The sequence below is a fragment of the Ranitomeya imitator genome, chromosome 2 (assembly GCF_032444005.1).
Source record: "Ranitomeya imitator isolate aRanImi1 chromosome 2, aRanImi1.pri, whole genome shotgun sequence".
In the NCBI taxonomy this organism is placed as follows: Eukaryota; Metazoa; Chordata; class Amphibia; order Anura; family Dendrobatidae; genus Ranitomeya; species Ranitomeya imitator.
This window is the reverse complement of record NC_091283.1, coordinates 369,558,187-369,571,937: the sequence shown is the minus strand read 5'-3', so window position 1 is coordinate 369,571,937 and position 13,751 is coordinate 369,558,187. Positions and strand designations below refer to the sequence as shown.

Sequence of the window (13,751 nt, the reverse complement as noted above, 5' to 3'; positions counted from 1 at the left end):
TGACTGAGAAGTGATGGACAAGGCTAGTCTGATCTCTCAGATGCCCAGTCACAAGTTTATTACAACCACAAAAGAAAGGGGATTGGCTAACGTGTTGTGTTACTCCGGCTACTGGTGATCCGAGAGCAGCCAACATAAAGGATTATTTCACCTAAATCAGAATTTTCTCTAGTCTGTGTTCACATTGTGCCAACAAGCTTTACGGAGATGGAAATTTAATTCTCCAGCAGGACTTGGCACCTGTGCATACTGCCAAAAGTACAAATACCTTGTTTAAAAACAACAGTATCGCTGTGCTTGATTGGCCAGCAAACTCGCCTGACCTTAACCCCATAGACACCAGACCCAGCAATGCAGACAAGCTGAAGGCTGCTATCAAAGCAACCTGGGCTTCCATAACACCTCAGCAGTGCCACAGGCTGATCGCCTCCATGCCACGCCGCATTGATGCAGAAGGAGCCCCGACCAAGTATTGAGTGCATTTAATTTTAACCCCTTAGCGACCGCCGATACGCCTTTTAACGGCGGCCGCTAAGGGTACTTACACCACAGCGCTGTTAATTAACGGCGCTGTGGAAACAGTAAATAGCGCCCCCCAGAGGCCGATTTCCTCCGGGGTCTCGGCTGCCGGGGGTAGCCGAGACCCCAGAGAACATGATTCGGGGGGGTTTTAACCCACCCCGCATTTGCGATCGCCGGTAATTAACCGTTTACCGGCGATCGCAAAAAAAAAAAAAGCGATCTCTTTTTAATTTCTCTGTCCTCCGATGTGATCGCACACATCGACAGAGAAAAGGGGTCCCAGGTGGCCCCCCAATACTCACCTAGCTCCCCCGATGCTCCTCGTGTCTCCCGGTGGGCGCCGCCATCTTCAAAATGGCGGGCGCATGCGCAGTGCGCCCGCCGGCCGGCACCGGGAGAATCTTTGGGGTCTCGGCTGCCGGGGGTAGCCGAGACCCCAAAGAGCATGATCGGGGTCGGTTTTACCGACCCCTGTTTTTCGATCGCCGGTAATTAACTGTTTACCGGCGACCGCAAAAAAAAAGTTAAGTGTAATTCTCTGTCCTCTGATGTGATCGCACATCAGAGGACAGAGAAATAGGGGGATTCGGGGACCCTACAATACTCACCTGTGTCTCTGGATCCTCTTGCTGCTCCTCCTGGCCGCCGGCAGAAGAAAATGGCGGGCGCATGCCCAGTGCGCACGCCATCTGTCTCCATCTGCCGGCCGGCAGGAGAACAGCAGTTGGGGCTAAAATTAGGGGTAGGGTTAGGGGTAGGGTTAGGTTAGGGGTAGGGTTAGGGGTAGGGTTAGGTTAGGGGTAGGGCTAGGGTTAGGGCTAGGGTTAGGGCTAAATTTAGGGTTAGGGTTGGGGCTAAATTTAGGGTTAGGGTTAGGGCTAAATTTAGGGTTAGGCTTCTTTCACACTTACGTCGGTACGGGGCCGTCGCAATGCGTCGGCCCGACATACCGACACACGTTGTGAAAATTGTGCACAACGTAGGCAGCAGCTGTAGTTTTTCAACGCTTCCGCTGCCCAATCTATGTCCTGGGGAGGAGGGGGCGGAGTTACGGCCACGCATGCGCTGTCAGAAATGGCGGATGCGACGTACAAAAAAGTTTCATTGAACGTTTTTTTGTGCCGACGCTCCGCCAAAACACAACTGATCCAGTGCACGACGGACGCGACGTGTGGCCATCCGTCACGATCCGTCGGTAATACAAGTCTATGGCAAAAAACGCATCCTGCGGGCACATTTGCAGGATCCGTTTCTTGTCCAAAACGACGGATTGCGACGGAATGCCAAACGACGCAAGTGTGAAAGTAGCCTTAGGGCTAGGGTTAGGGTTGGGGCTAAAGTTAGGGCTAGGGTTGGGGCTAAAGTTAGGGTTAGAGCTGGGATTAGGGTTAGGGTTTGGATTAGGGTTGGTATTAGGGTTAGGGTTGGCATTAGGGTTAGGTTTGGGATTAGGGTTAAGGTTAGGGTTGTGATTAGGGGTGTATTGGGATTAGGGTTAGGTTTGAGGTTAGGGTTGAGATTAGGATTAGGGGTGTGTTGGATTTAGGGTTTTGATTAGGGTTATGGTTAGGGTTGACATTAGGGTTGTTTTGGGGTAAGGGTTGTGATTATGGTTAGGGTTAGTGATTAGGATTATGGATCAGGTTGGGATTAGGGTTAGGGGTGTGTTGGGGTTAGGGTTGGAGCTAGAATTGGGGGGTTTCCACTGTTTAGGTACATCAGGGGGTCTCCAAACACGACAGCCAATTTTGCGCTCAAAAAGTCAAATGGTGCTCCCTCCCTTCTGAGCTCTGCCGTGCGCCCAATCAGTGGGTTACCCCCACATATGGGGCATCAGCGTACTCTGGATAAATTGGACAACAACTTCTGGGGTCCAATTTCTCTTGTTACCCTTGTGAAAATAAAAACTTGGGGGCTACAATATCTTTTTTGTGAAAAAAAAAATATTTTTTATTTTCACGACTCTGCATTCTAAACTTCTGTGAAGCACTTGGGCATTCAAAGTTCTCACCACACATCTAGATAAGTTCCTTGGGGGGTCTAGTTTCCAAAATGGGGTCACTTGTGGGGGGTTACTACAGTTTAGGTACATCAGGGGCTCTGCAATCGCAACATAATGCCCACAGACCATTCTATCAAAGTCTGCATTCCAAAAAGGCGCTCCTTCCCTTCCGAGCTCTGCCGTGCGCCCAAACAGTGGTTTACCCCCACATATGGCGCATCAGCGTACTCGGGATAAATTGGACAACAACTATTGCAGTCCAATTTCTCCTGTTACCCTTGTGAAAATAAAAACTTGGGGGCTACAATATCTTTTTTGTGGAAAATAAAATATTTTTTATTTTCACGACTCTGCATTCTAAACTTCTGTGAAGCACTTGGGCATTCAAAGTTCTCACCACACATCTAGATAAGTTCCATGGGGGGTCTAGTTTCCAAAATGGGGTCACTTGTGGAGGGTTTCTACTGGTTAGGTACATCAGGGGCTCTGCAAACGCAACATAATACCCGCAGACCATTCTATCAAAGTCTGCATTCCAAAACGGCGCTCCTTCCGAGCTCTGCCGTGCGCCCAAACAGTGGTTTACCCCCACATATGGGGTACCAGCATACTCAGGACAAATTGGACAACAACTTTTGGGGTCCAATTTCTCTTGTTACCCTTGTGAAAATAAAAACTTGGGGGCTAAAAAATCTTTTTTGTGGAAAAAAAATTTTTTTTTTATTTTCACGGCTCTGCATTATAAACTTCTGTGAAGCACTTGGGCATTCAAGGTTCTCACCACACATCTAGATAAGTTCCATGGGGGGTCTAGTTTCCAAAATGGGGTCACTTGTGGGGGATTTCTACTGTTTAGGCACATCAGGGGCTCTCCAAACGCGACATGGCGTCCGATCTCAATTCCAGCCAATTCTACATTGAAAAAGTAAAACTGCACTCTTTCTCCTCCAAGCTCTGCGGTGCGCCCAAACAGTGGTTTACCCCCACATATTGGGTATCAACGTACTCAGGAGAAATTGCACAACAACTTTCGTGGTCTAATTTCTCCTGTTACCCTTGTGAAAATAAAAATTTGTGGGAAAAAATGCAATCTTTTTTTTTCACGGCTCTACATTATAAACTTCTGTGAAGCACATGGGGGTTCAAAGTGCTCACCACACATCTAGATATGTTCCTTAAGGGGTCTAGTTTCCAAAATGGGGTCACTTGTGGGGGGTTTCCACTGTTTAGGCACATCAGAGGCTCTCCAAACGCGGCATGGCGTCCAATCTCAATTCCAGCCAATTCTACATTGAAAAAGTAAAACGGCGCTCCTTCACTTCCAAGCTCTGCGGTGCGCCCAAACAGTGGTTTACCCTCACATATGGGGTATCGACGTATTCAGGAGAAATCGCACAACAACTTTTGTGGTCTAATTTCTCCTGTTACCCTTGTGAAAATAAGAATTTGTGGGCGAAAAGATCATTTTTGTGTAAACAAAAGCGATTTTTTATTTTCACGGCTCTACGTTATAAACTTCTGTGAAGCACTTGGGGATTCAAAGTGATCACCACACATCTAGATAAGTTCCTTAAGGGGTCTAGTTTCCAAAATGGTGTCACTTGTGGGGAGTTTCCACTCTTTAGGCACATCAGGGGCTCTCTAAACGTGACATGGCGTCCGATCTCAATTCCAGCCAATTCTGCATTGAAAAAGTCAAACGGCGCTCCTTCAATTCTAAGTTCTGCGGTGCGCCCAAAAAGTGGTTTACCCCCACATATGGGGTATTGGCGTATTCAGGAGAAATTGCATAACAAAATTTATGGTTACATTTCTGTTTTTACACTTGTGAAAATAAAAAAAATGGTTCTGAATTAAGATGTTTGCAAAAAAAAGTTAAATGTTCATTTTTTCCTTCCACATTGTTTCAGTTCCTGTGAAGCACGTAAAGGGTTAATAAACTTCTTGAATGTGGTTTTGAGAACCTTGAGGGGTGTAGTTTTTAGAATGGTGTCACACTTCATTATTTTCTATCATATAGACCCCTCAAAATGACTTCAAATGTGATGTGGTCCCTAAAAAAATATGGTGTTGTAAAAATGAGAAATTGCTGGTCAACTTTTAACCCTTATAACTCCCTAACAAAAAAAAATTTTGTTTCCAAAATTGTGCTGATGTAAAGTAGACATGTGGGAAATGTTATTTATTAACTATTCTTTGTGACATATCTCTATGATTTAAGGGCATAAAAATACAAAGTTTGAAAATTGCAAAATTTTAAAAATTTTCGCCATATTTCCGTTTTTTTCATAAATAATCGCAAGTAATATCGAAGGAATGTTACCACTAACATGAAGTACAATATGTCACGAAAAAACAATCTCAGAATCAGCGGTTCAGCGGGATCCGTTGAAGCGTTCCAGAGTTATAACGTCATAAAGTGACAGTGGTCAGAATTGCAAAAATTGGCCTGGTCATTAAGTACCAAATTGGCTCTGTCACTAAGGGGTTAAAATAATTTTTCAAGCTGCTGTTATAAAGTATTCTAGTTTACTGAGATTATGACTTTGGGGTTTTCATTGGCTGTAAGCCATAATCATCAACATTAACAGAAATAATCACGTGAAATAGATCACTAATAATAATAATAATAATCTTTATTTTTATATAGCGCTAACATATTCCGCAGCGCTTTACATTTTGCACACACTATCATTGCTGTCCCCGATGGGGCTCACAATCTAAATTCCTTATCAGTATGTCTTTGGAATGTGGGAGGAAATCGGAGTGCCCGGAGGAAACCCACGCAAATACGGAGCGTTTGTAATGACTATACATTATACGAATTTCACTTTTTGTATTGAAGAACAGAAATAAATTAACTTTTTGATGATATTCTAATTTTATGAGAAGCACCTGTAGTTACAAAAACAGCTCTGCTATATGCACATCACAAAGACACAACTGACAACTTTACATCAGATTTACCTAGCGCAAATAGCACTGCTACTTATATGATGCTGCATCTCCGCTACGCACACATCACACACGGCTCTGCTCTTTACACATCATACACACACGACTCCACTCGATACACCTCATACAGCTTTGGCTCCGCTCCTTATACCTCACACACACACGGCTCCGCTCCGTACACCTCATACACACACGGCTCCGCTCCGTACACCTCATACACACAAGGCTCCGCTCCTTACACCTCGTACACACACAGCTCCGCTCCGTACACCTCGTACACACACGGCTCCGCTCCGTACACCTCGTACACACACGGCTCCGCTCCTTACACCTCGTACACATGTGGCTCCTCTCCGTACACCTCGTACACACACGGCTCCAGTTCTTACACCTCGTACACACACGGCTCCGCTCCGTACACCTCGTACACACACGGCTCCGCTCCGTACACCTCGTACACACACGGCTCCGCTCCGTACACCTCGTACACACACGGCTCCGCTCCGTACACCTCGTACACACACGGCTCCGCTCCTTACACCTCGTACACATGTGGCTCCTCTCCGTACACCTCGTACACATGTGGCTCCTCTCCGTACACCTCGTACACACACGGCTCCAGTTCTTACACCTCGTACACACACGGCTCTGCTCCGTACATATCGTACACACACGGCTCCGCTCCGTACACACACGGCTCTGCTCCATCCACCCTGTAAACCCCTCCTGACCCCACACATAAACTTCCCCTCATCCAGCACCATGACAACCAGCACAGCAGAGTCCTGCATACACTGAGGCCCCTGATCATGTGACCCCTGACTCCTCCCCTCCTGTGACCTCATCACAGGTCCTGTGCGCACAGAGCAGCCATATATGTGGTGTGCGGCTCTGCAGGTGGAGGTAGGTGCTGGAAATTCCCCATTACTGGGCGGGGGCAGGGGGCAGTAACCCCTCCATTACTGAGGTGATTTGGGGGGTTTGTGCTCCAGGAGACATATTTTCCCTCTGTTCCCGGTGATGTAGACTCAGACCTGGCGGGTTGGATAGTACAGACACATATCGCGCACACTGTGGCCCTCCGTGCCCCCGAGAATAGTGACCGGGGTAATAAATCACATGACGTCACTTCTGACCCTCAGTCGTGTATGTTCCAATCTACGACACGAGAAGCCGATCCCGGATCAGACGATTCCCCACATGTGACCCATCACTGAGACAATCTCACACCGCTCTCTGCACCTACAGCCAGATCGCGGCTTCTTGGGTGGGAAGGGGTTAATGCGTGACATTCTCTGGGGCTCCGAGGTGACAATTTCAGTGATAGAAGATCTGAATCATCTGTCCAAAAAAAGCAGTTGAATAGTTAATAGATTATTATTATTATTTATTGTTATAGCACCATTTATTCCATGGCGCTTTACATGTGACGAGGGGTATATATAATAAAAACAAGTTCAATAATCTTAAACAATACAAGTCATAACTGGTACAGGAGGAGAGAGGACCCTGCCTGCGAGGGCTCACAATCTACAAGGGATGGGTGAGGATAGAATAGGAGAGGGTAGAGCTGGTCATGCAGCGGTTTGGTCGATCGGTGGTTACTGCAGGTTGTAGCCTTGTCGGAAGAGGTGGGTCTTTAGGCTCTTTTTGAAGGTTTCGATGGTAGGTGAGTGTCTGATAGATAGATTGAACTAATTACATTAATTAACCAGCATGTGGAAAATGATCATATTTAAGGCGATCTCTGAGAAACAGACTACTATATTGTGAGATGATTTCCACTATAGGCCCTATCTATCTGTCTCATAAAAAGTAATGTGGGTTTTATATTGTAGTGGGAGGAAAGGATAGAAAAATTAGATACAGGTTAGTGTGTGTGGTCTAAAACTAATTGGGTTTAGTAGCATAGATGTTTCTAAAAAATCCCCAAAATAGAAAAAATAGTAATATTCACATTAACCATCTCCTGCCACACTCACTCCAATGCTGCTAGAGTCCCCTCCATCCTCTGCACTTACTGCTTGGTCTGGACAAACGTGATCCCTGCAGCCAATCAGTGGCTGAAGAAGTGACCAAGAGCCAGTGATTGAGAGAATGGGGAAGCTGTCCTAGTAAGCCATACATGTCGTGATCAAGTCCTTATGAGGAAAACGAAGAGAACATCTGCATTATACATCTCATTGCAAGTTTTCCCTTATTATCTCCAGTAATTGTATTCTTACATGGGATCTTTGTGATGTTACATTTTCTCATCTTCTTCCCATGTAGGTCCCTACAGTATCAGATAGAAAAAAATAAAGATTATTATCAGATCAACTCAGTGGAGATCTATATAAGAGAATTATCCCGAGTGACCCGTTAAGGATGGATAGGGACAGAGACAAGATGGTGGAGAGGATATTACACCTCACCCTAGAGATCCTCTTCCGGCTTACTGGAGAGGTGAGAGATTCTGATGACGTCACATTACATCATCCTTATTTATGAGACTAACAGACAGAACTGGAGAGGTGAGGGCTCTGGAAATGTCTCATTGAGATATGTTAATGTGTCTCTCCATAACCAGGATTACACAATAGTGAAGACCTCTAGTGAGCGCTGTCAGTACCCTGGATCTGAGGAATGGGATAGATCCCTGAGCCCAATCACAGGACCTCCACCTCACCTACTGATACATGAGGACATCAATGACCAGAAGATCCTAGACCTCGCCTACAAGATGACTGAGCTGCTGACTGGAGAGGTGACACTGCTGGGACATTATACAGTAACGCTATGAAGGGATCAGGGGATGACTGTTTTGTTGTATATATCAGGTTCCCATAAGGTGTCAGGATGTCGCTGTCTATTTCTCCATGGAGGAGTGGGAGTATTTAGAAGGACACAAAGATCTGTACAAGGACGTCATGATGGAGGTTCCCCAGCCCCTCACACCACCAGGTAATAGACGGGACTAAATACACACAGCCTATAATTATCTGTATGTGAAGAATGAATTCAGTCCCTGTATGTGTTTCCTCTAGTATTATCCAGTGAGAGGACAACACCAGAGAGATGTCACCATCCTCTTCTTTCTCAGGACTGTAAAGAAGACAATCTCAATGTTCCTCAGGATCATCAGGTAGATGGAGCTAAGGTGTCATGAGATCTCCCCTATGATATGTAGACGGCTGTTATGTTCTTGTGTTCAGTCTTCTTTTATCCTCCAGTTTTATATGTTTCATACTTGTGTAATGAGAACGGTGGAGATGGCAGGATTAGAGCTGATCATAGATGTGACTTCTCCATCTGTCAGTGATCTTTACAATATTTGTTTCAGGGTGAAGATCTGACCCATATTAATACTACAGAGACATATGTGAGGTGTGATGCATGGTGTAAAGAGGAGATTTCTATAGATAATCACGTAGGTGAGTAGAAACAGAGAAAAGTCACAGATTCTTCTCAGTCACTGTCTGATACCATTTTGTGCTATTTGTTGTCAGCTCTTGGGTCCTTTAGGTTTCTCTGCTTTAGATTCACTCCTTTTGCCAAAATAATTAATAAATATGGATGAAATTATGATATTGTTATAGACAATAAAATAAGGATGTAAAAATTCAGTTGAAATATGTCAATAGGTGAAGTACACTTGAACAACCTGTTTATTGTAATTAAAATGTTGGGATAAAACTCAATATTAAAAATACCTTTACATAAGAGTAGAATAATGTTTTCAAGCTTAGATCATATCTAAGTAACGACAATCAGAAAACCATATAAACTCCTAACAATCACTGCAAACATTACAATATCCTGAAGTCTTAATTGAAGATTTCTTCATCAGAACCTCACACAATTGTTATAAAAGCTGCTATTATTTATTATTATTATTATTATTATTATTATTATTTATTTATATAGCACCATTGATTCCATGGTGCTGTACATGAGAAGGGGTTACATATAAATTAGAGATATCACTTACAGTAAACAAACTAACAATGACAGACTGATACAGAGGGGCAAGGACCCTGCCCTTGCGGGCTTACATTCTACAGGATGGTGGGGAAGGAGACAGTAGGTTGAGGGTTGCAGGAGCTCCGGTGATGGTGAGGCAGTATCTCCGGTAGTGATGAGGAGGCAGAGGGGTCAGTGCAGGCTGTAGGCTTTCCTGAAGAGGTGGGTTTTCAGATTCCGTCTGAAGGATCCGAATGTGGTTGATAGTCGGACATGTTGGGGCAAAGAATTCCAGGGGGATATTCGGGAGTAGTCTTGGAGGCGGTTGGATGAGGAGCAAATAAGTGTGGAGGAGAGAAGGAGGTCTTGGAAGGACTGGAGATTATGTGAGGGAAGATATCGGGAGATTAGTTCAGAGATATATGGAGGAGACAGGTTATGGATGGCTTTGTAGGTCAGCAATTAAGAGTCCTTTTGCACAATATCTCCCAGACTTCTTGACTATTTTTGGAGACCACAAAATTCAGAACTTCATGAAGCAAAGCCCATAACTCCTTGCAATGTTTAAATTAAAGGCTGAAGACTATGAGATTTTTTTAGACTAGGCAACCTATTTTGGCCAGTGTCAAATGGATATCCAGTGTTGAGTCAGTAAAAGTCTATTCTTATCATTTATGTTGAGGTGAAAGTGTAGATGCTTAAATTTTGCTTATAAGTTTGTTGGTTCTCTGATCCTAAAAGTGGACTATTAATCAGCCATATGATGAATCAGAAATCTCTTATCTATCAGAACCTCTACACATTTTAAATGCATATGTGTTGTGAATTCTGTGGCTGAATTCACTCCTGTGGTCACAAGTGGTATTGCAGCCTCTGGGCTTCCTCCCTCAGGTGTTTTGGTGAGCTCGTTGGCTGCCTTGCTATTTAACTCCACCTGAGTCTGTCTTCCTTGCTCCTTGTCAATGTTCCAGTGTTGGATCTGAGCTACTGCATCTTTCCTGTGGCCTGCTGCTCTGCTAGATAAGTGTTACTTTGTTTTTGTTCCCGTTTTTTCTGTCCAGCTGTGCTATTCTCTTTTGCTGGAAGCTCTGAGACGCAAAGGGTGCACCGCCGTGCCGTTAGTTCGGCACGGTGGGTCTTTTTGCCCCCCTTTGCGTGGTTTTGCTTTAGGGTTTTTTGTAGACTGCATAGTTCTCTTTGCTATCCTCGCTCTGTCTAGAATATCGGGCCTCACTTTGCTGAATCTATTTCATTCCTACGTTTTGTCTTTTCATCTTGCTAACAGTCATTATATGTGGGGGGCTGCCTATTCCTTTGGGGTATTTCTCTGAGGCAAGTCAGGCTTGTATTTCTATCTTCAGGCTAGTCAGCTCCTCAGGCAGTGCCGAGTTGCATAGGTAGTGTTAGGCGCAATCCACTGCTGCTTTTAGTTGTGTGAGGATAGGTTCAGGTATTGCAGTCTGCAGAGATTCCACGTCTCAGAGCTTGTTCTATTGTTTTTGGGTTATTGCCATATCACTGTATGTGCGCTGATTACTGCACACTGTGTTGCCTGATAGCACAGCATAACACATATGCATGACATATTATTATAGGATGTTTGACATGCTATACTGTTTGTACTTAGGCATTTGTCATAGTTTCAAAGAAATGTCAATTTATGATTGCACGGTTAATAAGAAATGCCTTAATAACGCCACATGACATAGTATTTAGCAGAAGTCTATGTTTGTTGCATATTTTTCTACTTTTTATTGAGTTTTGCTACATGCCCTGCAACTTGGAAGGACATATTTATATAGACATACTTTAAAATATCAATACAATATTATGATTTTTATTATAAAATAAACATAATCAGTTTTATTCTTGGCAGGTGACTGTTTCAGAAGGTTAAAGGGATATGGAATATCTTCAGATATTAAAGCAGATGATTGTGATATCACACAAGATACATATGAAGAGCAAGTAATTATCCTAGATATACCATCATCTCTTAACAACGAAGATATATCAAAGCTTGTTAAATGTGAGCAAAGTCACACAGAAGCAAAGGAATTTTCTTGCTTAGAATGTGGAAAATGTTTTACACGGAAATCAAATCTTTTTGCGCATCAAAAAATTCACACTGGGGAAAAGCCATTCTCATGTTCAAAATGTGGAACATGTTTTGATTGTCAATCAAAACTTAAGAGACATGAGAGAAGTCACAGCGGGGAGAAGCCTTTTTCATGTTTAGAATGTGGGAATTGTTTTTCTCGGAAATCTAATCTTGTTGACCATCAGAAGATTCACACAGGGGAGAAGCCGTTTTCATGTTCAGAATGTGGGAAATCTTTTAAAAAGAAGTCAGATCTTGTGACACATCAGAGAATTCACACAGGTGAGAAGCCGTTCTTATGTACAGAATGTGGAAAGTGTTTTCACCAAAAATCACATCTTGCTGTACATCAGAAAAGTCACACAGGAGTGAAGCCATTTCCATGTTTAGAATGTGGGAAACGTTTTTCTCAGAGATCAAAGCTTTTTGTTCACCAAAAGTCTCATACAGGGGAGAAACCATATATGTGTTTAGAATGTGGAAAATGTTTTAAACATAAGTCAGGTCTTGTTACTCATCAGAGAATTCATACGGGGGAGAAACCTTTTTCATGCGAACAATGTGGAAAATGTTTTAACCAAAAATCAATTCTTGCTAACCATCAGACAAGTCACACAGGAGAGAAACCATTTTCATGTTTACAATGTGGGAAATGTTTTTCTCAGAAATCCAACCTTGTTGACCATCAAAAAACTCACACAGGAGAGAAGCCATTTTCATGCTCAGAATGTGGGAAATGTTTTTCACGGAAATCTAACCTTGTTGATCATCAGAAAATTCACACAGGGGAGAAACCATTTTCATGTTCAAAATGTGGGAAATGCTTTAAACAAAGGTGGAGTCTTGTTACACATCAGAGAACTCACACAAGGGAGAAGCCATTCTGATGCTCAGCATTTTTTGGAAGTGTTTTCACAAAAAAAGTCATGTTAAGTATCAGAAATGATACACAGGAGAGAAGCTGTTTTGTTTTGTTTTTAAAAAAACAACAAATCTTTTTGACCATCAAAACAGTAGAGACTTCATTTTCATGTCCTGAATGTGGTAATGTATCATAGGTAGCTCAAAAGGTGTTATTAGATGTTATCAATATGATGTGAGTCAAGTTTGTGTTGCGGTTTTAGGTATTCACTGAACCCAGCCAACTTGAACAACTTGCAATTCTCTGTGCATGAATCTCCTAAAATGGCCTTCTCATTTTACATATTGCAGAAGATTGCGTGCATCCAGGTGGGCTTACCCATAATTCTTGGCAGCTATCACATCATAAGTCCAGTCAGGAGGGACTATTGTAAACTGTATAAAAGCAAAAGCAAGGACTGTAGTAGCCAGTGAGAGAACGACACAGTTTAACCATAGAGATAGGGAGAGAAAGTCATAAATTGGTGAACAGTTTTTCCAGATATTATGTATATTATCACAGAAGTGAAAATTATAATACACAGACTCAATTGATAGGAAGAGAGCTAGGAGAACTGGCCGTGATTGATCACTGTAATTTTATTACATTTGCATTTTAGTAACCCATTTTATTGCATTCATGCAGACTGCCAACTGTCTGCCAATATTGGTGAAAGAATCTAGACTATGTGACGGGGTTTTGATCCAAAGAACTGATTGCCATATATGGAGTTGGGAACGATTTATTCCTTAAGGTACCGTTACACTAAACGATTTACTAACAATCACGACCAGCGATACGACTTGGCCGTGATCGTTGGTAAGTCGTTGTGTGGTCGCTGGAGAGCTGTCACACAGACAGCTCTCCAGCGACCATCGATGCCGAAGTCCCGGGTAACCTGGGTAAACATCGGGTTGCTAAGCGCAGGGCCACGCTTAGTAACCCGATATTTACCCTGGTTACCATTGTAAATGTTAAAAAAAAACACTACATACTCACATTCCGGTGTCTGTCACGTCCCTCGCCGTCAGCTTCCCGCACTGACTGTGAGGTCCGGCCGTAAAGCAGAGCACAGCGGTGACGTCACCGCTGTGCTTTATGGCCAGCGCTCACAGTCAGTGCGGGAAGCTGACGGCGAGGGACGTGACAGATACCGGAATGTGAGTATGTAGTGTTTTTTTTTTTACATTTACAATGGTAACCAGGGTAAATATCGGGTTACTAAGCGCAGCCCTGCGCTTAGTAACCCGATGTTTACCCTGGTTACAAGTGAACACATCGCTGGATCGGCGTCACACACGCCGATCCAGCGATGACAGTGGGTGATC

General features: G+C 43.6%; 1 protein-coding gene across 1 annotated transcript in view; it reads left to right on the top strand.

Annotated features, from left to right (window-relative positions):
- LOC138663958 (zinc finger protein 420-like) overlaps window positions 1-13,219 on the top strand; it is a 29,404-nt gene extending 16,185 nt beyond the window's left edge. Inside the window, exon 7 of the mRNA XM_069750347.1 lies at window positions 11,461-13,219. Coding sequence (XP_069606448.1) covers window positions 11,461-12,409 — 949 coding nt within the window. The 3' untranslated portion in view covers window positions 12,410-13,219. The remainder of the gene's footprint in view (window positions 1-11,460) is intronic.
- The last annotated feature ends 532 nt before the right edge of the window (window positions 13,220-13,751 follow it).